Consider the following 21258-nt stretch of genomic DNA (forward strand, 5'->3'; position numbering starts at 1 on the left):
GCTGGAACAGGACAGGCATCAACTCTGCTCGAGAGCAGAGATCCCTCTACTCGGGGCATGCCTGCCCCAGGCCTCTGGCTGCCATTTGCACTTTTCCATCTATTTACAGGCGTAAATGCACACTTCCCTCTATCCCCCAATGGATATCTTAAAAGTAAAAATCTAAGGTGATTAACAAAACCACCATGGTCACCCAGACCTTTGACCCACGAGATAAATCTCATTGTGCTCTTGATGAGTGGCTCGGTCTTTCACCTTCAGGCTGGGATGACTTTGAATGGCCTTTAAATGAATGAGAGCTCAGGAAAATAAACCAAGGGCAGTGCACTGCCACGCAGAGACCTTATCGCTATCCTCTGGTGGGGGACGGAGTCAGTGAGGAAGCGGGGAGGCTGGAGGACTGTGTCAATGTTTTCATAAAACTATCTTTTATGCTCACTGAAATAACCCAACAACAACAAACCCCAGAACAACCCTCTCCCCCCCTCCCCACACCTGATAAAAATCAAATAATAACAGGAGTGACTTACGCGCTCTCTGCCTGGTACTTCAATCTGGCCTTCCAGTTAATACACACTATGATTAAAGCATCTATAATCTGCAGTCTGTGGAGACCTGTAGAGCAGGAGCAGCAGCGGCTGTGCAGCCTGATAAGGGTTGTTCACTCAGTGCAGATGGAACTTTTAATATTTATAACTGCTGATCTTTCTTCCTGATGCCTCCTATTGAGGGGAGGGGAGTGAAAGTTTAAAGATAAAAGCTTGATGAAAGACCAGGTGGAATGTTTTCCCAAGGACAGGCAGGGACTTAAAGCTATCTCCACCTAAGAGCGGTTTAAGAAGGCTGCTTAGGCAAGCACCACATCAGAGATGGGGATGAAGTCTCTGGAAGACCTTCGAGGCTTGGCTGAAGTGTGCCCAGGCTGAGCTGTAAGCTCCCCTGAGCTGTCTGCGGGCTGTCTTGTCTGCACCAAGCACAGTGCGGCTGTGCCTGGGACCGCCAGGCATCACCACAAAATAATTAAGTCACACCAGGTCAGCTGCACATACTGCTAACAGCACTTCCAGCTCAGCACTGAAATACAACGAGATCCAAAACCAGACTGCGGCAGCCTAAGCCTCTGTCGCAGCGTCAGCGGGAGCCACAACGGTCAGACACGGCACCAGAAACGCACTTGAAAAAATAAACTGCATCGCACTCCAATAAAGTCACCATTAATTGCAGCACAATACTTAGGATCCACTGCTGGTGGCACAATGAAGATGTTGGTGCCTTTGTAGTTTTCTTCCAGGGAAAACACAACCCCCCCCTACTTCCAGCAGCATCCCGCTTCCAAGTGTATTGATAATATTTTAGTTGGTGGCCATATGGCCTCAGTGACGGAAGGCTCTGCCCACCAGGTAGCAGCAGGCCGTATCACAAGGCAGGAGCAGCTGCTTTCCACCACTCACCAGCAACTCCCTCTGCCCCACGTGCAGGATATCCTACGGGAGACCCTGGGACGCAGACAGATGCACAAGGCTTAGGTGGCCCTTAGGATGCCACGCTGACAGAGGGATTCCGTTTACTCTCTGTACAGATCCAGGAACCCAACCAAACTCCCCCATTTTCAATGCCATGAGACCCGGACTTGCCCCATGCCCAAATGGTTTAATATTTTTGCATTAAAAAAAGAATCTTGACACTTCCAATTGTCAATATTATGAAAGATAGGAGTGATATTGCCCATCAGCAATTTCAGACAGATATAACTGGGCCAACCTGAGCAAAACAAATAGATACAAAGTTATGCAATACATATTCATTCTTTCATTTCAATATTCAATATATTCATTTATTTCATCTGAAAAATATTAAACTTTAAGTACTTCTTTCAAAGGTAGTTCTGTGGTCCTCATTAGCATCAGAGCACTTCAAAATGTTTAATAAACATATACATACATTGTACATACGATATAGGGAGATAGACCTTAGAGCTGAAATACAAGGCTTGGCTGAACCTGAACTGAAGTCTCAAATTGTAAGTTATGTCAGCCACTCTGCCTTCCTACCACAGATACCAGAAGTCAAAGAAAAAAGAAAAGCAGGCTGGCCAGGGAGGAGACAGGATTGCTTTTTCACAAGAAAACAACAAAGATTAAGACTTCTTTAAGACAAACAAAAAAACCCCAAACAAACAAAAAACCCAACAAAACAAATGCTGAAAAACACCCCAACTGAATTCAAATGTATCAGAGAAAAGAGGAAGAGCTCTACACTCTGAGGACAAGTCCACTGTTTGGAAAGCAAGAAGACAACTGGATGAAGAAAACATAACACAGTGTCTCCAAGAGAGCTGCAATTTTCCTTGATTTAAACAGACTTGTCTGCCAGAAATGAAATTTCTTGGCCTCCACTTTGACTGAATTCTCCTCCACAAAATATGATTTCAAAATATGCAAGCAGAGTTAAAGTCTAACATGATAACATTAAGTCATTGAAAATGATTACAAATATAAAGTCCTGAGTTTATCTGTGTTCTTAACAAGGACTTAAAACTTTGGGAGAAAAAAAAAACAAAACAAAACAAACCCAACTATCAGAAGGAATTCCTGTATGACTGCTGGAAAAATATATGAAAAATCCAAATTAACAAAACCACCTGGTATCAGTAGACTGGTTAAAACTTCATTAGCACCTCGATACACACTGGCCAGAGCTCCTACAACATCTGCAGGCTGCAAGCAAAACTACATTAAGCTGCTTATCATTCGGAAGCAAAACCCAAGGATTAGACATACCTCCCACTGCACATCAGTTGGCCTCCCCAGCTACAGCAGCCACCAGGATTACGCTCCTTTCCAAAGCTCATAAGCATTTTGAATTAAGCAACCTTACAGCATGAGATGGACATACACGAAGGAACATCTGCAACACTTCATAGATGGAATTATCAAGCATCATCTATGAGTTGTTTTTGACGAACCTGAGTTTTCGGTGCCTCGAATGTGGGAGCGTTCAGATGAGTACATAGAAGCTAAACATCCCTCTGAAGACTTGAGTTTAACAGTGTATATAAAAAAATTTAATTAGAATATCATCAGGTGTTTACAGCTATGTATTGAAGTCACTTGCGACAAACAGGTTGTCAGCTCTAGTATAAAAGTAACACATCTGAAAAATAAGAGCAGTAGTCAGAGACCACACTTCCCCTCAGACCCATCGAACGGCAGCAAGATGGTTCGTCGATGCAGTCACCGATCACAGCCAGTACCAGCAGCTTCGGAGAAAAAGGCTGGAATCCCAGCAATGAACAGGTTCAGAAAATGCTGCTCCGAGGGAAAATCCCTCCCAGATATCAGGCAGCAGTATGCAAGCAGGAGAAACAACGGAAAGTCCATCCATGGCTAGTGGCAAAGGTCACTGAAGAAGGCTGCACCTTTCTCAAGCAGTCCACCTCTCATCACATGAAAACACTTCAAAGGCAGAATTGCCCAGCACAACACGTGAGCTCTGCGTGTGTCCCTAAGATCAGTCAGTTGCACGGATGTGTTTCTAAGACATCGTGTCAATCTAAACTGAAGTGCTCTGCAAAAATATCATTTTTCTTTCCAAACAAACCTCGTATTTGCTCAAACTCCAGGGGCACATCAGCAGCCTTTTTCTTTACTTCTTTATCAAAAAGCTATGAAGAAAAAAATAGAAGATATTGGCAAAACTCAGCACAAGCTCTTCACCCTGGCTGATACCACTGCTCACTCTAACCTCTTACAAGATCCAGCAATAAACCTTTTATATAAAAAGCCATCCCTGTCATGACCACCACCTCACGCTCCATTATTTAAGAGACATTTTCCCATTTTCCCTGGCTCTGGGAAACCAAAAGTCAGCCTCGCTCCCTCCCCAGCAGCAAAGCTGACACAGCTACAGTGCCCCAAAACCAGTCTCCTGTCCACTGGTTCCGATGGTTCACAGAGGCACAGCAACGCTACCTCATAAGCTGAGAGCTCCAGGAGCCCCGATATGTCATCCTCTATTTCAGACAGTGACTGGTTCAGGACAGCAGCTGCCTTGGCCACATCTGGGTGATAATGGTTTTGTAGAGACTGTAAAAGCAAAACAAATAGGAGATGGTCTCGTAAGTACAGGCTGACATACCCATCCGGCTTCCCACACAGGGATCTGCCCTTTACTGGTCAGATCTTCAGTGAACATCAAATTCTGGCAGAGGAGGCAAGTTTGCTGTACTGTGCTGCTACATGGCTTCAAGAAATCCCGATTCCAGCCATCTTGCAAACAAAGGCCCCTTCCGCCTGGTTCACCTCCAGCTCAAGACAGATGGACGCCTCCGCAGGCCATGCCTGCAGTGCATAACCCAATTCTGCCAGCTCCCACCGCCCCGAAGTCACATCTGAGCTCCTGCCCCCCGGGCTTCCCGCTCCTGCATGACATTCCTGTTGCTGCTTCAGATCCTCACACAAATCCCTTGTAGCATTTAAATGGAAAGCGATAATTCTGCCATTAAGGTTTTAGAACCATCAGGAGTAATTTAACCAATTTCAGCCTTCATACACCATCCTACAAATGATTCAGGTGAAAGGTGAACGTTACAATCTTCTCCAGATTTTTAAACCCATTTCTACAGGATGACCTGGCTGTACCCAATTAATTACCATCAGTGCTCAGCAAGTTCCTCTCTCCCCTCCAAAGCAAATAAAAAGCCTCACACATTTGCAGCTATTTAGTCTGTTTCAGCTGTTAACTGCACACTTTTCAGCTGCACAGTCAGAAGTGTGCTCACAAGTCACCTACTAATTAGCATGTACAATTTCTCCAGTGTGTGCAATCCTTTGCCTCTTGTGCTAGGATAGAAAAGGATGCAGAATAAAAGATCAGCTAGAAACTCATCTCATTTGCAAGACGTATGTCAGCAGGTTCTTGTAAGTGGCACTGCCCATGGCCAACATGTGTCAAGGAAGCAGCAAGCGTGGAAGAAGCCCATACCAGACACAGATGTTCCTTTTTAGCTGACATACCCGAATCTCCCAGAGAGAGCTCTCCAAAGCCCTGCTTTCAGATGGCGACTCCTCCCCCATAATATATGGATCTTCTGACATATCTAAGAAAATAGAAATACAGAGCTAGTGCCTTCTGCCTGATGTACATAATCCCAAAGGGAATGCAGAGACCCAGAGTTGCTCCTTCCCAAGACATTTAGGGTCCAGAAACAAGCTGACACATCCCAGCATGACCCAAGCATCACTGTAGCATGATGGAGTCACACTACTTTTACAGTGCACAGGAAGTAGGGCACAGAGAACTGGAATAGTCTGATGCATAAGGTATCTCAGGCAAATCTGAACAGTCAACTAATGACGTTCAGCACTGGTCAGTTAAATCACAGAGAGATGAAGTAAAAACTCAGGAGACTGCTGAGGCCTCAGTGGGGCCACCTACACAAAAACACCACAGACGGAGATTGAGGAGGTCTCTGGTTTCTGCATTTGGTTTCTTTTCTCTTTTCTTTACAGTCTTGTGGTGAACAAGACAAGCTCAGTGTCTGGTACATCTCCCCCAGTACTTTGGCACTTGGAAGGAGCCTGGGGCAGTGTGCCAGACTCAACGCAACCTTTACCGGGGAATCAGAGGCTGGGGAGCCAACTGTGCGGCCCAAGGTCAGAGCAGAGCAATGCAGATGAGTCTTCACAGCCAGAGAACTTGCAGGAGCAGCCTGCTGGCTTTCCACAAACTCAAGGGACAGAGGGATCCTTCTAGAACTCAGAACTGGGGCTGGGATCTCCCCTCCTCCTCCAGAGGAATCCTGCTCTTTATGTTGTCTAAAGGCATAATGCAGAACTCCCCTGCCCACTTTCCCTCTCACCTTCTGGCCCATTAGGTCTGTGTACGAGCACTTTGCAAGCAGGGTGCCTCCGAAAGAGATTACAGATGAAGGGAATGACCATGAGTAGAGCCTCGGGAGGAGCAGTGAGGGCCAGCCGGGAAAGGCGCTTTATAAATGCTGCCACCAGGTATGCCGGCAAGTGACTGTTGGAAAGGAGACAGAAGAAACCAGCATGTAAAAGTCCTAGCAAGTGAGCCAGCAGCTTCACCAATCCAAAAAGCATGTCAGATTAAAGATCAGTGGGGCTCTTCAGATTTTTTGGGCTATGGAACAAACAGAAGCTATAAGAATCCTGGTCTCAAGCAGTAACAGAGGGTCTTGTGCGCTCTCTGGAACACATTTGGGGGCATTTCCATCTCAAATCACCCTGTGATACAATCCAGATGCATGGCACCGCTCCAGGCGCTTGCCATAGCCAAGGAGAGCTCTTGTATGTGGTCATTCGCATGCCAGTCTTTATTCAGTCCTTCTATGAACTTCTGAGTGCTTGGCCAGGCAACCTCAATTATATTCTTCTAATGTTTTGTGGGTTTAATTAATACACGGGTCATGGTGTTGTATTTCGGTAATACTCCCAGGACTAAAGTAAGCAGTGCAGCTGCTAATGGGAACATAAAGCTGCTGTAATGTAAATGTGCAGGACAGTTCTTTTATTTTTTTTATGGTAAAAATGCAAATTTCTAACAGCAATCAGCTCATCTAGGCACTTTCTTCAGGTCAGAGGAGCTGGGATGAAAGACGACAATTTGCAGCCACTCAGCCTTCAGCCCTAGGGCTCGCTACACCCACAAGGCTCAGCAAAGCCACCCCACAGGACACCATCTGTCAGGTCTTGTTACTGTCTCCAAAGCACACTATGAATACAAGGCGTGTGATAGTAAGTGCCTAGTGCTGAACTGCAAAGCGCTACTCTTGGTTTATTTTATAACATATGATGGCAACTATATGGCCAGCTCCTTATCTAGTTTCTTCCCTGTGTACAATGAGTTGACAGCATCAAGACAGACTGTCAAACACTTTACATTTCAATGTTACATGTCTGCAAAAGGTCATCAATTTATCAACAGCTTTATGATCTATAAAAAGCCTGCAAATGTTACTTTTCCATATTCATAAAGACAGACAGAAAAATCATCGCTTTCAGCCACAGTGGAATACAGATCAAAATATATCCATAATCACTTGCAGATCAAACTCAGATAACGAACTGCATTTTTACCTTCTGAAACTAGACGGCTGTGTGGCAAATCTTCAAAAACAGCACATGAAAAATTACACAGTACTACAGTAACACTCTTGGATTTAGCTTTCTCAATAAAAAAGCATCTAATCCAGTAGGCACAGTGAATACATTATATCCAGACATGTGAGGGACTGTTCAAGAACAGCCTCTGGTAAACAGAAAAGCAGAAGGAAAATATGTGAACGTACATAATAAAGATGCTACTTACGATGATGATAAAAACAGATCAGCCAAATGGAAAAAGCGGGCTCGGTACTTCACATGATATATAGAAGGGTCCAAAAGACTGTACAGCTTTTTGTAAAAGTCAGGATATTCCCTGTTAAAAAAAAAAAAAAAAGACAACATCCCTTGCTGATTAGTGATGTACAACGGGACTACACTGTGTCTAAACATTCCTGTGCTTTCTTTACAGACTACCCCAGATCAGTGCTGTGCTCTGTTTAGCTTTCTTAGGTTTCTCTCCACAGCCACCACTTGAAAACAAGCTGTAAGGTGAATTTATGGCTCTTGCAGTACCCAGCCATTTTGGGGATGTGAAGCTATGTCCACTGACTGCAATTGAACAGGATCTGGTGAAAGGCACACCAAAGACTATGGCTTCACTGTGTAATCAGATCAATAGAAATCAATTTTCAAGCGCTGAGCAACCACAGCCTGGAAAAGAGGACATTTAGGCTCAGCTGACAAAAAGGTCAGACTATCAAAAGAGCTCAGCATCCAAACAGCTGAGCCTCTTGTGCAGAGTTTGGCTTTCTCATGGGGGAATTTTAAAGCCTGAAGGTGCGAAGAATCCATTTCAGTTCCTTTTACGTAAAGACACAAATGCAAAACCCCATGTTTCTTTAAACAATATGCTCTTTTTACTTACAAATTATGCTGATGAATCAGAATAAATAATCCGTTTAAGGCTAGAAGACTGATGGCTCCACCTGTAAGAAAGCAGGCAGGTATGAACACAATAAAATTTTTTAAATAATAAAAAAAAAGATCAGATTCAACTTGTTTCTATTATAAAACCTTCCTAGAAGGAACACAAAACTAAGAGTGCCTGAAATTAGAGCCAAATTTCCAGAGGCTCACAAGTTTCTTACAAAGATTAAGCTGTAGTTTAGAACAGACTCTGAAGGACTGAGACACAAAAACGTGTTGCTCTAATCCTCCAAGAAAGCCACACTGAGGAAACAAAGGTCTCATCAGAAAGGACATTTCTGTAGGAATCTCTGCATCCTGTGTCCAGATGCAGCCCAGGTATCAACAGTGCTGGCTGAATTCTATATTTAAAGGAAATCACTCCATTATTCTACTCTTCCCAAAGCCTTAAATATGATTTTCCTTACAAACAAGGAGCAACAACACTAACACAGGTGAAAGCATCCCACGTGCAGGGACAGTGGAGTTCACTCTAGTTCCTTAGCTCCATCCCAGCCAAAAGTACATCTATTTTATCATCCAGGCCCTGGTGCTGCATCCAGCAGATCTTCCAAGTCCATACATACCATGCTGCAGGTACATATCACAAAGGATTCAAAACCTGTTTTCACTCACCTATGCCGTAGGCCACTGTCAAGAAGTCTATCATGAGGGTGGGTTCGTTCATGTAAGGCAGGATGGAGTCATGCAGAATCACAAGAACTTTTTTGTACAGGCCAGTGGGCAGCTGCAAAGGATGAAACAGTACAGTGAAACAATCATTGCAGGGAGAACTCAGAGAGCAACAGTAACCGATGGCTGAAAAAGACAACACACAAAAGGGAACGTGCCAGGACACTACAGAACAGCTTGCAGCAACAGTTCCCAAATGGGAGAGTTTACAGGTGACACCTGACAAGTTCATTCAAAGAAGCAGGTGCTCACAACTAAAAGTGTCATCACAGCTCAGAGGGGAAAGTCACCAGCAAAAAGGCTTGGGAACCTTCAACTTGTGAGCAGAAGTTGTTCGCTGCAGATCACTCCTTACGGGCAGACTTTAACATGGGAGAAAAAAAACAAAGGTTGAGAGTAAGGAGAAAAAACAGAACGTATATGAGGTCATGCTTCTTGGCAGGAGAACGATCCAATAGAAAGGGTGACCAGGCTGTTCTCATCTGACACTGAAAGCACAGTGGGGCCCTACCAGGAGCTCCATGCAAGGACAGACGCAGCCTCTAAGGATTAGCAGTGGAAGAGTGATACAGACCAGTGGCGGCAGTAACACTCACCTTATGCTTCAAAAAACTGAGCCACATTTTTTCAAACGCTTGCTTGTGTGCCTTAAAACAGAATTGCAAACAGTGAGTAAAACACACTGGTGTAGATAAAGCTCTATTTTAAGTAGAAAAAATTTCAACACTGAAGCACCAAATGAACAGTTACCTGCAGCTTCGACACTTTCAATTCCTCCCAGTTATCTAAGAAGAAAGGGAAAATGGATGTTGAACTTGAAATGGATGTTTAAGAAATTAAGACGACCCCTTTTTACTTAGTCCTTTGATACCCTAAGAATTTGGGCTGAAGTCCTTGTCTTGATACAAGGCCATGACAGACCCCACTGTAGACTAAGGAATGTGGATTTTGTAATACTGCTTAGAATCACTGTGATCACAGAAGCAGACATTTTTCATTAGCAAATTATAATAAAGTCTTTACACAATAAAAGCCTTAAACCTGATTTTCCTTTCCATACATAGTTCATCATGTGGAGTTTACTAACCTTGCTTCACCATAAATTTGACCATGTCACACTCCTTGTTCGGCATGTTAATGGGTGAAATGAGGGAAAATACATTCTGTTGGTAAAATGGCAGCGGCCTCTGAGAAAAAAAAGCATATAATCGAACATGAAGCAAGTTCCACAACAGATAACAAGACCCTGGACTTCAATATTGCCCTATTGCCCTATTTCCCAAGAATTGAATATATTTAGGAAAGAAAAAGGAAAGGAAAAATGCTGATGGCTGAACTATATACTGGTATATTGTCTATTGCTGCCTTGTCCTGGAGTATTACTTGTTCATCTAACTCAAAACCTATCTCTGAACTAATTCTGGTTTAACAAAACTGGTGGATCCAATTAAAGAAAACAGACTCTTCTTCTGCACCAGAGAGAGAATGGAATTATAAGTTCTGTGTGTGCCACCCAAGCTGCAGAGATTTGGGTAAAACAGAAGCTAGAGCCCAGACCAGAAGGATTTGCAAGAACAACAGTACATGTCTTGAACTATTGCTAATTTCAGACTGAAGACAGTCTTAGCATAACTGTCATACATTGTGAGCAAGAAAAAAAAATTTAAAAAAATCAATGCCTTCAAGTGGGCACACTCATTTCTCTCGCTTCCAATGGCTTTTTGTGCATTAGTCCCTCCCTGCTTCACGCACGAGACAGACATTTCAGAGCAGTTTATCCAGACCCACCTCAACAGTAACAATTTGTTACCTCTTTTGTCTTCTGCATGACTTGTCCAATGCTCTCAGTGACCGCCTTTATGACAAAGTACCGAATGTCATCGTACTCCATATATTCTTGAAAGCGGGAGATCAGGAGCGAAGCGTCCTCATTTATGGGAAGTAAGCCATCAACAACTACCTAACAAAAGGGTTGTAAAGGAAAGCAAGAAGTCAGTCTCACACAGTACTGGAGCGACGGCGAGCTGCGATGGCTGAGGGCACCCTTCATCTTTCTGAAAGGCAGCTAGCATGGCTGTGCACTGCTTGCCCCAGGGCAATATTCATAAGCCCTTAGTCAGAAGGTGGCCCTCCTGGCCTCTGAGATGGGCCCCTTCTATCAAAGACAACCGGAAATGAGACAGTGGCTGAACCAGGGGCAGCACCTTCCCTCTCATCTCCCAATCCTTGCAAGTGAGGCCAGGGTTTCCAAAAAAACACCCCAGAACTGACACCTCATAAACATTCGTGAATCCAGCTCGAACCTGTACAAGGCAGCTGCTCTCACGCCTGTAGGTGCCGCCTCACCAGGGACAGAAGCTCGAGGTCTCAGTGCTCTCTCTAGGACACTACCCTCCCTCCTCACTGAAAACCTCCTGGCTTGAAATTTTAGTCCTGGAGAAGGTGCGCACATAAGGTCTCATGTGCCATTGGGTAATGACAGGAGGAACTTTTCAGTTCCGCAGCTTACCTTAAGAAGTTCACGAGGAAAAGTTAAAGCCCCTTTCCACTCTACTTTGATCAACGGATACTGTGCCTCCAACTCAACAAACTTCATGAGCGTGCAGAGTGACAATTCCTTTAAAAAAAAAAAAGAAAGACAGAAAGAACCCCACCTCAACAAGGACACCAGCGGTCAGATCCAAAGGAGGCGACTTCTAAAGGATGAATGAACTAAGTTGCTCTTCATGGAGAAAGCCGCGTGCCTTTTGCCGGCGGGCTGGTGAGCAGAGGCGAGCCGGAGCGCCAGCGATGCCTCACAGCACCGACACGCCAGAGTAGGACTTGCTTCTAATTCCCCCCGCCGCAGCCCTGCCTCAGCAGCAGGCTCAGGACCTACCTTCACCTGGAAGGCGTCGTGGCCCATCAGCTCCGCCAAGCAACCCACGCAGTCGTTGTAGCGGTGCCGCATCCATATCTTGTATTTATCCTCAGCGCTGTAGTTCTCTGAAGGATGAAACACGGAGAAGCTGTGAAAGCCCAGGCGGGCCGGCCCGGGCCCAGGGCCCTGCCTCTGCCGGGACAGGGCCGCAGCGGCACCCCGCCCGCGCCTCCCGCCTCACCGGCCAGAGAAGCCTCCTCGGCGGGCAGCCGGCCCACGAACAGCTCCCCGCGCTGCAGCAGCGCCCCGAAGAGCCGGCTGCAGGTCCTGGCGGCGCAGAGGACATCCTCCTCCTCCTGGCCCTGGGGAAGAGCGCGTCCCTGAGGAGAGGGCGGCGGGGCCGGCCCGGCTGCCAGCCGCGGCCCTCGGCCCCCAGCGCCGCCGCACCACAGCCCGCCCTGCCTGCCCTCCCGCCCCGGGCCCGGGCCCGGGCCCGCCCCGCACCGCCAGCAGCTCCAGGATCTCGAAGACGCGGTTGGCGTTGCCCCGGCTGCCCAGCACGGCTTCCAAGCAGGAGGCGAGCGCGGCGGCCCGCGCCATGCTGCCGGCGGAAGGGCGGAGCGGGGGGAAGAGGAGGAGGAAGAGGAGGAGGAGCAGCAGCAGCGGCCGCTCCGCCCGCAGGCGGGGCCGGGAGCCCTCAGCCCGCTCCTCCAACCTGAAAAACCCCAATTTTGAGGGAAAAAACCCGCCCGAGTCCCGTCCTCCCCCCCCCCGCGCGGTACAGAAGGCAGGGCCAGGCGGCGTTATAAAAATGTACACTTTATTACACCTTCAGGTAGGATACATCACTAATTCCTTACAATCCTACTGGATCAAGTAACAAACGCTTACGTTCATAAGTTATTTACAGGTTGACTTCCTAACGCACTCCTGGGAGAAGAGACACATCAAAAGGAAAAAAGAAGAAGGAAAAAAAAAAAGGAGAGAAAAAAAAAAAAAAAAGGTGTTTATCTTCATTAACTGACCTAAACAAGAAACAATTGCCTCTTTCGACACCAAATCAGACCACACAATGATGCAGCCAACAGCCTCCCCGCTGCTGGGACAGTTCCCCCCCTACCCCCCCCCCCCCGACTTTCATGCACATAGTAAGAGCTAAACATTTAAAAGTAAAACTGGGGCTAACTAAGCAATATTTTTCAGATGAGCAACACTAAACTGTACACAGCGCCAGTTATCCGTCACCACTGCATTTGCTTTGCATTTTGAACTACTCCGCTGCCAAGGCTGGCAGCTTCCCAGTGAGGAACAAAGTTTGGCACAAACCAGCGGTTCAGCAGGGTCAGGGGAACACAACTGTGTGCACGAACAGCTTAAAAAAAACCCAACAGTGCCCCTGAATTCGCAGACCCGAGGGTCCAAGAAAAAGAGGATGCAGGGGAAGAGAGGTATAAAATTAAAAAAAATAAAAATAAAAACCAGGAACGCTGCCTGACCCAGTGTTTACATTCGTGATCTTAAAGAGAACGGGCTGTAGCGATCCTACTCAAAACAAAGGAGCTGACTGGGTATTCTTTCTTGTTTAAGCCATTTGGATTGCTAGGTACCTATAGGTGTGTACATACAGAGGTAAGAACGAAAGATACGCTTCCCTTGCCTTTAAATAGGCTCCCCTCCTAAAAGAGTAAAAAGTTCACAGAATGGAAAAATAATTTTAAAACCATCTCAGTAAAGGAATGTTATAATTTTGTCTGACTTTTACACATCATGCAGTTTTATGGCCAAAGTAAAATAAATCCATTCAAGCCACCAAGAGTTTCTGGATTCCTCACTCAGTGCTGTTTGCAAACAGAGTTGGTTTTTCATTTTATGCAAGAAAAGTAAAGAAAACCCTTACGGTTCTATGCAGCTTTTTACTTGGGTTTTTGTTTTGTTTTTTTTCTTTTCATAACAATAAGGCAAACTGATTTGGAGGAAGAGACCACGCTCTATTCACATCCAAAATACCCACCTGAAGATACATTCATCATTAGCTTTAGTAAAAGAATAGTACAAAAGTTAGATCTTATTCTTTACACAGTTGAAGAATTAAGTTTTAGATTTAATTTCACTATTCTCCCCTTCCCCCAGCCCCCCACCCCCCGAGCTGAAAGCTGAGTAGAAAGTACTGAACATTTAAACATGTTGCAAGAGCAGAATGAAACGGAGATTAAATTTTATCAGTTGGAGAGTTTCCTTGACAGAAGTCCCATGAGAAACAGCTATGGATCATTTGTTTAGCTGTATCCACCGAACAATTCTTTTAAAAAAAAAAAAATGGGCTACATTTTAATACACATCTACTATCAACACAGTATTTACTCAGTTCATGCCTAAAATATCCATTATCTTAAAGTGAAATATGAGAATGAGCGCACAGGTTGGGTGACTCGGCAAATTGTACACAAAACTACTAACAAACATTTTAAAAGACTTACAAAAATGGAGAATGAAACTTTTTTTCCTTTTTAATTACATATACTTACAGGTTTTCACATTTATTGGCTAAACTTTGCAGGGAGCACTTCAAATATGTTAGATCTTCCAGAGGTATTTACCTCAAGCGAGAACACCACGCAGCCTTTATACAGATGGAAAATACTTTGCTATGTTCGCCACACTTGGTGCTCCGAATGGCTTCACCGTGGATATTGAGCACACATCCAAACTATAGCAAAGAACTGCATATTCCCACGGGCAGTTTGTGGTACGCTAACATAGATGAATTTTACTGACATTTATGGCATATTACCATTTTACTTTCATGAAGCTGGGCAGAATTTAAACATAAGTAATGTTCGCTTTATCTGGTTTGAATGAGCACAGAGAACACTGGCAGAATGCATCTTGTACATATTTTTTGGGTGCTAAACAGTTGCTAATACACTGAAGTTATATGAGAGTTTCCATGTTTAAATGTTCACCAGCAAAACACCTTCTGCTTAAAAAAAAAAAAAATAAAAATAGAGGTGGCTTGTCTTCATTTGGGTGTTTAGAGTAGCTTCTCACTTGGCTTAGCAAACAAGAAATGCTGTGTTTCCCCATTATTGCATTTTAATCATTAGTTCAACTTGGTTTAGTCGGTGCCTTTAATCTGACAGTAGGCGTCCTCATTTGTACTTTTGCTTGCTGATTCTGGGCTTCAGGTGTTGCTGGTGTCTGGGCTGGATTCTGTACACCTGGAGCCTGAATCTGGGGGGATGCTGTTGTCACGACTTGCTGTTGTATCAGTTTCTGCTGGACAACCTGAGCAGTAGCAGTTGTTGCAGGAATCACCTGAACCTGCTGTTGACCTGCTGTCGTCTGAGAAAGTGTCACAGTTTGGGGCTGAGCTTGTACCTAGGCATCAGGACAACAAGGCAATTATGAAAGAATAGTCTGGCATTAAACTGAGCATTCATTTGATTTCCGCTCTACAGAAGAGATCTTACTTAGATAAGCATTTGCCCTCTTGACTGACAAGCATCAGTCCCTGACATTACCCTTTCAGACTACAGCTGCCAGCCTCTATTCCCAATTTCGGGTAGAATAGTTTGAACTCCATCCAGAAATCTAATTTTCATAGCTTTACCCAGAGCAAGGAAGAAAAAAAAAAAATAAAAATCAACATCCCTTGTTCAGAGGACAAAGTAATGAAAACTGAGCAGCTTCCGCTGCCTTTGCTAGAGGCAGAAGCCAAATGAAGCTGCAAGGGCTTCTCCAGGGGAAAGTTAACTCTTGACCGATCCAAGAGGAATCCACCAGGAAGCACTAAAAACGCAGGTAAGAAGAATGCCACCTACACGTCAAGACCACAGTTTTAAAAGTACTTAGCATGGCCTAATCCTACTGCCACTGATGTCAGTGACTTGTGCGGGAGGGGAGCTGTTTGTCTTTTCACCATGGACTTCAACAGTCCCAGAGTTATGCCAACATCAACGACTTTTGAAAACCTAGCTTCTAATGTCCCTTGAAAAATTACCTAGGAGCTCTTACTGACTACAGAGGACAACTCAGCTTGTGTTGACTGATGAGGTTTCTACTCCCTGCTGTCTACCTTGCCCTTGAAGCATTCACATCTGAGGTGGTTATCAGTCAGCTTACACCACTTTATCATCGTTTTGAGATAAACAGTCCCAGATTTTATTCTGTACTAAAACACTGCACTATAAACTGTGACAGATTAAGAGTCGATTGGCTCAGATTTTTGTGCACCAAAGGTAATAACTTCATCCACCATCCAAAGTTCAATCATTCCTGCCAATCAACTGCGTAAGTTATGCCTGTTGCTAACGTCTGAATGACATTGTTCTAAACAGCATTAAACAAACTGCCTGGTAGTTAGGGGAGGGGAAACTAAAACATCTCACCTTCTCTTGCCCTAGTCCCCTCTCTTATCACACCGCATTTAGAACAGACACCACACCATTCTGATTTATACAATGCACTCGGCACAGCCTTACGAACTGGAACAAAACAACCTGTAGCCTTCAATCTGTCCCAGTTTTTGTAGAACAGACTCGGATGATACTCTTTAGTTCAATTATTTGCTATCTTGACTATATATCACAAAAAAAAAAATTAAAAATTCTTTCAGCTCAAGATCTGTGTTTCATCTTCTCTACAGCAAATATTGCTGTATCTACCAAAGTTTTAGACTAGAGAATATATAGCAGCTCACTCAGTATTCAAACGATTCATTTTTATAGAAGGGCACCTGCTATATCTTTCAAAAATATCGCCTATGCCACACATAAGGTGGAAAATACACATATTCCAAATAAAAGAGCCTTCAGTAGGATCATGTTTCTAGTGCTATATTTGAGGCGTGCAAAACCCACCTGCTGGGAAACTGAAACCATCTGTTGAATGTTGGCAACCGTAGCCTGTTGCTGGACCACTTGTGGAAGTTTTGCAACCTGCAGTGACAAGAAATAAAGATTTGGTCAAAATAAAAAATTGCTAATAGCAGCAAAACACCATACCTATCGAACCTGCTACCGAGTGAAAACCTTTCCAGAGTCCTGTTCATGGTAAGTTGCAGCTTGGCATTCTCAGTGATACTGAACTTTTGTAAAACTTTTTAGATCAGTGTATTGAAGAACTTAGCTAGGAGAGGAAGAGGAAAAGTCGTATTTGCAATTTTAACTGCAACATACTCGTTTCCTCCTAACTATATAAAAAACCGAAGGAAGCACAGAATTTCTATTGGGCTACATCACCTTAGATAAGAATAAGGCTTCCAATTCCTAACCCCCTTCTTTTTCCTTGGTTAGACTGATCCAGTTATGCCAAAAAGAAGATAACTGAACTGTCACCTATCCTTGGCTGCCAGAGATTAGGCTGGGAGGCAACAGCAGAAGAGAGGAAGAACTGGCTGAATTTTCCTTAGTAAACACAGTACGGAATCCCTCGCTTAATAAAAACGAGCGACTGAATTTATTTATTTCAAAGAGGAAAGGTGAACCTATATCTCAGATAGTTCCCCTGACCTGCTACAAGGCCACATATTCACCACCAATGAATTTTATTGTAAAGTCAATAGAATTAACACAAGTGGGTGCTAAAATGCTACATCACCTGTCATCTTCACAATTCTCCAGTCACAGCAGAGTTTAAAGGTGTAAAACCTGTGTTACCTGTACCTGAATCTGGGCCTGCACTTGCTGGGTTCCACCTGGTTTCTGGGTTTGGGAAATTGGAGTTGTTAAGAACTGTGTTTTAATGGCAGGTTGTGTAGTGTAAGTTACTTTTTGTTGCTGTGAAGTCTGCTGTTGGGTTTGGACCGTAACCTGTTGAGCATTTATCTGCAGAAGAGAAAAAAAAAGGCATCAATGACAAGAAAATATATTATAAACAGTGAAAAATCTTTGCAAATTTCCCGCGTTTGGTTATATTAGCAGTGACTGAAGAGAATCTTTATCTTTGTTATTTAAAAAAGAAAACCCAGTTTGGGGCATGAGAAATCAGACCAAACAGCCGCCTTATTGAAAAAATTATTAAGCACCTGACAAGGCACATGAGAAACCGTTCTCTCTGGATACGGTTAAGATTCACCCCTCGAAATACTGACGGACTCTCTAGGAGTATCCTCGTAATTCAGAGCTGAAGCTTTAAAACCACAGAAGCATTACGCAGAGCAAACAACAAGTACCTTTTGCTGCACAGTAGCTTGACCCTGTGCAACCTGAGGCTGGATAGCTTTCTGCTGCTGTGCTGCTTGATGATGCTTGAGTTTTAGAAGCTGCTGGACATGCAGTGGCTGTGCAACTACTGTCTGGCCTCCTGAAAATTACAAAAATAATTAGAACTGTTAAGAGTCTTCATTTTATTGCTTTGTCCCAGTAAACACAGCTTGCAAACACAGACTGTGCTTTTTATAGACTTCTACATCTGTGTAGCTTTGAGCACTAATAACCCACTGATTTTAATGGGAATAAGACATATGATTTTGACAGTGGAGGAAAAAACATTCTGTTATCTGAGGGCATGAGTAAGCTAACGTTGTGTTCTAACAACAGTCTTCCTACAGGAAAAAATTCTGTCCCCAGTACAGCTATGAAATACAAAAGTTTTCCTATTTCCATTTTTCATTTTAAGAAAAATGACGAAATTGCTATGTCTTTGTTTTTAAAACTGTATCTGCTCACCTACACTCATGCACAGATTAAAAAAAAAAATCCCAACAAAACAAAACCAAAACCAACACCAACCATATCTGGCTAAAGAATCATATTAACGTCTCGATAAAGCGGAATAAGCTCAATTCTGTTTCCTCATTTTAGAAACAAACTGTCATGCAACCCGTTTTTAAAAAGTGTGAGTGTCCCACACAAAAGATTATTATGAAACATCCCACCTTTAAAAAAGTGGGATTTAAAATTTTATTATGTTTTAGCAAGTCTGTTGACATACCTGCTGCTTTCTGTGGCTGCCCAATGGCAACACTAATGCCTGCAACAGTAACGGGGAGCGTAGTGACTCCTGCAGATGACACGACAGCAGCTGGAACAGACACCACCGGGGGCTTTGCCAAAGCAACCTGTGCTGCTTGCGGAGTTTGGGCCTGGATCTGTCCTTGTGCTTGAAGCTGGGAAGCAGGAACACGAGTCTAAGCAGTAAGGAATGAAGATTATTGTACTGGCACAAAAAGCATTTGCTGCATATACAAGATCATTATAAAGCGATAGCTGTAAATGTTTCTAAATGTAATTGCTCCTCTACAGTAATAGACTTCAGAGACGGTATCAGTGGGTAAGTGCAATTTAAAGCTATTTATGTTACAGCTGTATCTTTTGTGCTGCCCAAGTAATGCGAAAGGGCACTCGTGTGCGTGAATGACCAGTACCCAGTTCATTTAAACCAGCAAAGAGAGTAAGGTGTTAAGACTGTTTTTGCAAAGTCGAAGACAACTTACAAGACGAGCAACTTGCAGGTTTGTCACAGTAGTGCCCGTGAGCACTGCGCCAGGACGAGGCGCTGTAACAGCAGTCAGTTGTTGAGTTTGCTGTTGCTGTTGCACTTGTACTTGTGCTGTTTGCTGTTGTGCCCCTTGCTGCGTCTGCTGCGCTGCCTGCTGCTGGGGAAGCTGCAGTTTCTGCTTCTGCAACTTGATCAACTGTTCCTGCAAAAATCAAACACTTCCATCATTTCCAATCTTTTACACGACTATCGGAAAAAATGGAGATGAATCTGGAGCTTTAAAGGAGAAACATGCTATGCCAGACCTTAGTTAAGGTCAAAGAGCTGAGAACGCAACTCTTTTATGCAGTGGGTCACCACTGAAGAAGTAATACTAAGCGCTTTACATCCCGACCTACTGCGACAGTGGTACTATTTGAAACGGCTGTCAGACTCGCTGCCTTCATGAAATTCTAGTAGGAACAAATTTAAGAAAGAGCTGCATTTAACTCTAGCCCAAGAAACAAGGATACAACCCACATTGCTAACGATGCTTACAGTAACGAGAGTAACACGTCACATTACTTTAGAAGCATTTCCTCACCTGTGACAATTTTCCTACAGTTTTTATTTGAGCCGGAGACTGGGCTTGTGCCTGAGCCTGAATCTGCGGGACCTGCACCTGAGCAGCCTGCTGCTGCTGTTGCCTGAGAAGCTGGAAGTGAGCAGGGGTGATCGTTTTGCCGGATAACTGGACTGTTGGTGTAGCTGTGAATAAAGAAAAAACAAAATGCTCTGAGGAAAGATTTTCAACATACAATTTAATTCATTGACTTCACCTGAAAATCCAAGCTGTTAAATGTGTATTTCTTCTGCTCCAGCACAGTTCGTAGACTAACTACAAATAACAACACATTGGCATAAACATGACGTAGCAGAGTAAATAATAAAATACATGCTCCTTTCTTCACAACGTTTTTTAGTGCTAAATTATTAATAATCTTTCTTAATTGTAATGTCTAGGGGCCAAGCAGCTCTCTACTGCAATACTTCATCCAAAAATACTGGAGAAAAATGTAGTCTGAGCACCAACAATAATGCAAGTTAAAAAACATAGCATTGTTTAATTGTGCTGCCAAGAAATCCAGACTTTCCATATTGTGGGGCTATGGCAGTCAAGCAACCTACAGATATTCTGGGCCCCTTTACATACCCTTGAAAAAAATCCCTAAATACACGACTATTACCTGGCGTAACTTGAGTCACCAAAGACCTCGTCTGGGTCTGCACGGGCGTTAAGTTTGTAGTTACTACTGCTGATGCTGTCACTGACGTTACTGCACGCACTCCCTGGGTGGATGCCAGGGTCACCAGCTCTGTGGAAGCAGCAGGTGCGGCCGCAGCCCGCTGCTGGGTATGTACCACTTGTGCGGTTGCAGTGCCTCCCGAAGTCTGAAAAGGAACACAGTCAATCTTTCTCACAGTTTCCATACCTCATATAAAGCTATGGAACCTTATGGAAACGGACTATACAATTTTAGAAACAAACATAAAAAAATGCAAAGGCATTGCAAAAGCAAAGAAGGTCCAAATCTTTCTAACGCGTTTATCTGTTCGGGTATGCCTCATAATCAGCAGCTGGTTAGATCTCCTTCAAACAGGCTGATCACCAAACCCTTAACTACATTACAGAAATATGATTTTACTACCTTTCAATTTTTTGCTTTATCTTCCATAGTCTTACACCATTAAAATAATAATAAAGATCATAATTAACAAAGCACAAAACAGTTACAGGATGGGAATGATAACAACATAATACATTGCCTATGACAGCACTTGTCTACAAACTATTTTTAACAGTAGTATCTATTAGGCACTTCTTTCTAATGAACTGTCCCAGTGCGTTCTGATATTTTGGTAAAGGAGAAGGGTTTGATACAGAATCACGTGATGCACATGAAATTTGCAAGCAGCAAAGTTTCCGACAACATGAAAAGCTAAAGAAGGAAAGGGATACACTGATAAAACATGCAACCAAGATCAGTCCAGGGACACAACGAGCAATGCGATGTACTCACAGTCAACGTTCCAGGTATAACAGGTGAAGCCAGACGTTTATTGATGGGCTGAAAGGTAGCAGCAGGGACTCCAGCAACGGTATTCACTATGACATTTCCGCTCACTGTAGCTGAAAGCAAGCCAAGATTAAATGTGAGATTCTGAAAATGAAAATCTGAGTGTCCTATC

General features: G+C 43.9%; 2 protein-coding genes across 2 annotated transcripts in view; both read right to left on the reverse strand.

Moving 5' to 3' along the window:
* Positions 1 to 1645: 1645 nt before the first annotated feature.
* Positions 1646 to 12199, reverse strand: NOC4L (nucleolar complex associated 4 homolog). Its single transcript, XM_082491627.1, has 15 exons — positions 12094 to 12199; positions 11831 to 11951; positions 11608 to 11714; positions 11239 to 11346; positions 10540 to 10689; positions 9817 to 9916; positions 9480 to 9514; positions 9326 to 9376; positions 8673 to 8784; positions 7996 to 8056; positions 7333 to 7443; positions 5861 to 6024; positions 5016 to 5098; positions 3972 to 4085; positions 1646 to 3664 (listed from the first exon to the last, which is right to left on the reverse strand). Exons 1-15 carry the CDS (start codon positions 12187 to 12189, stop codon positions 3548 to 3550), a joined length of 1530 nt encoding a protein of 509 aa, XP_082347753.1. The 5' UTR covers positions 12190 to 12199; the 3' UTR covers positions 1646 to 3547.
* Positions 12200 to 13747: 1548 nt separating this feature from the next.
* The window catches only part of EP400 (E1A binding protein p400), a 50030-nt gene continuing 42519 nt past the window's right edge, over positions 13748 to 21258 (reverse strand). Inside the window, exons 47-55 of the mRNA XM_082491577.1 lie at positions 21090 to 21199; positions 20256 to 20460; positions 19613 to 19776; positions 19025 to 19231; positions 18523 to 18718; positions 17762 to 17892; positions 17247 to 17414; positions 16449 to 16526; positions 13748 to 14967 (exon numbers count right to left, since the gene is read on the reverse strand). Coding sequence (XP_082347703.1) covers positions 14695 to 14967; positions 16449 to 16526; positions 17247 to 17414; positions 17762 to 17892; positions 18523 to 18718; positions 19025 to 19231; positions 19613 to 19776; positions 20256 to 20460; positions 21090 to 21199 — 1532 coding nt within the window. The 3' untranslated portion in view covers positions 13748 to 14694. The remainder of the gene's footprint in view (positions 14968 to 16448; positions 16527 to 17246; positions 17415 to 17761; positions 17893 to 18522; positions 18719 to 19024; positions 19232 to 19612; positions 19777 to 20255; positions 20461 to 21089; positions 21200 to 21258) is intronic.

This window comes from Vanellus vanellus (genome assembly GCF_965231255.1).
Source record: "Vanellus vanellus genome assembly, chromosome: 16".
In the NCBI taxonomy this organism is placed as follows: domain Eukaryota; kingdom Metazoa; phylum Chordata; class Aves; order Charadriiformes; family Charadriidae; genus Vanellus; species Vanellus vanellus.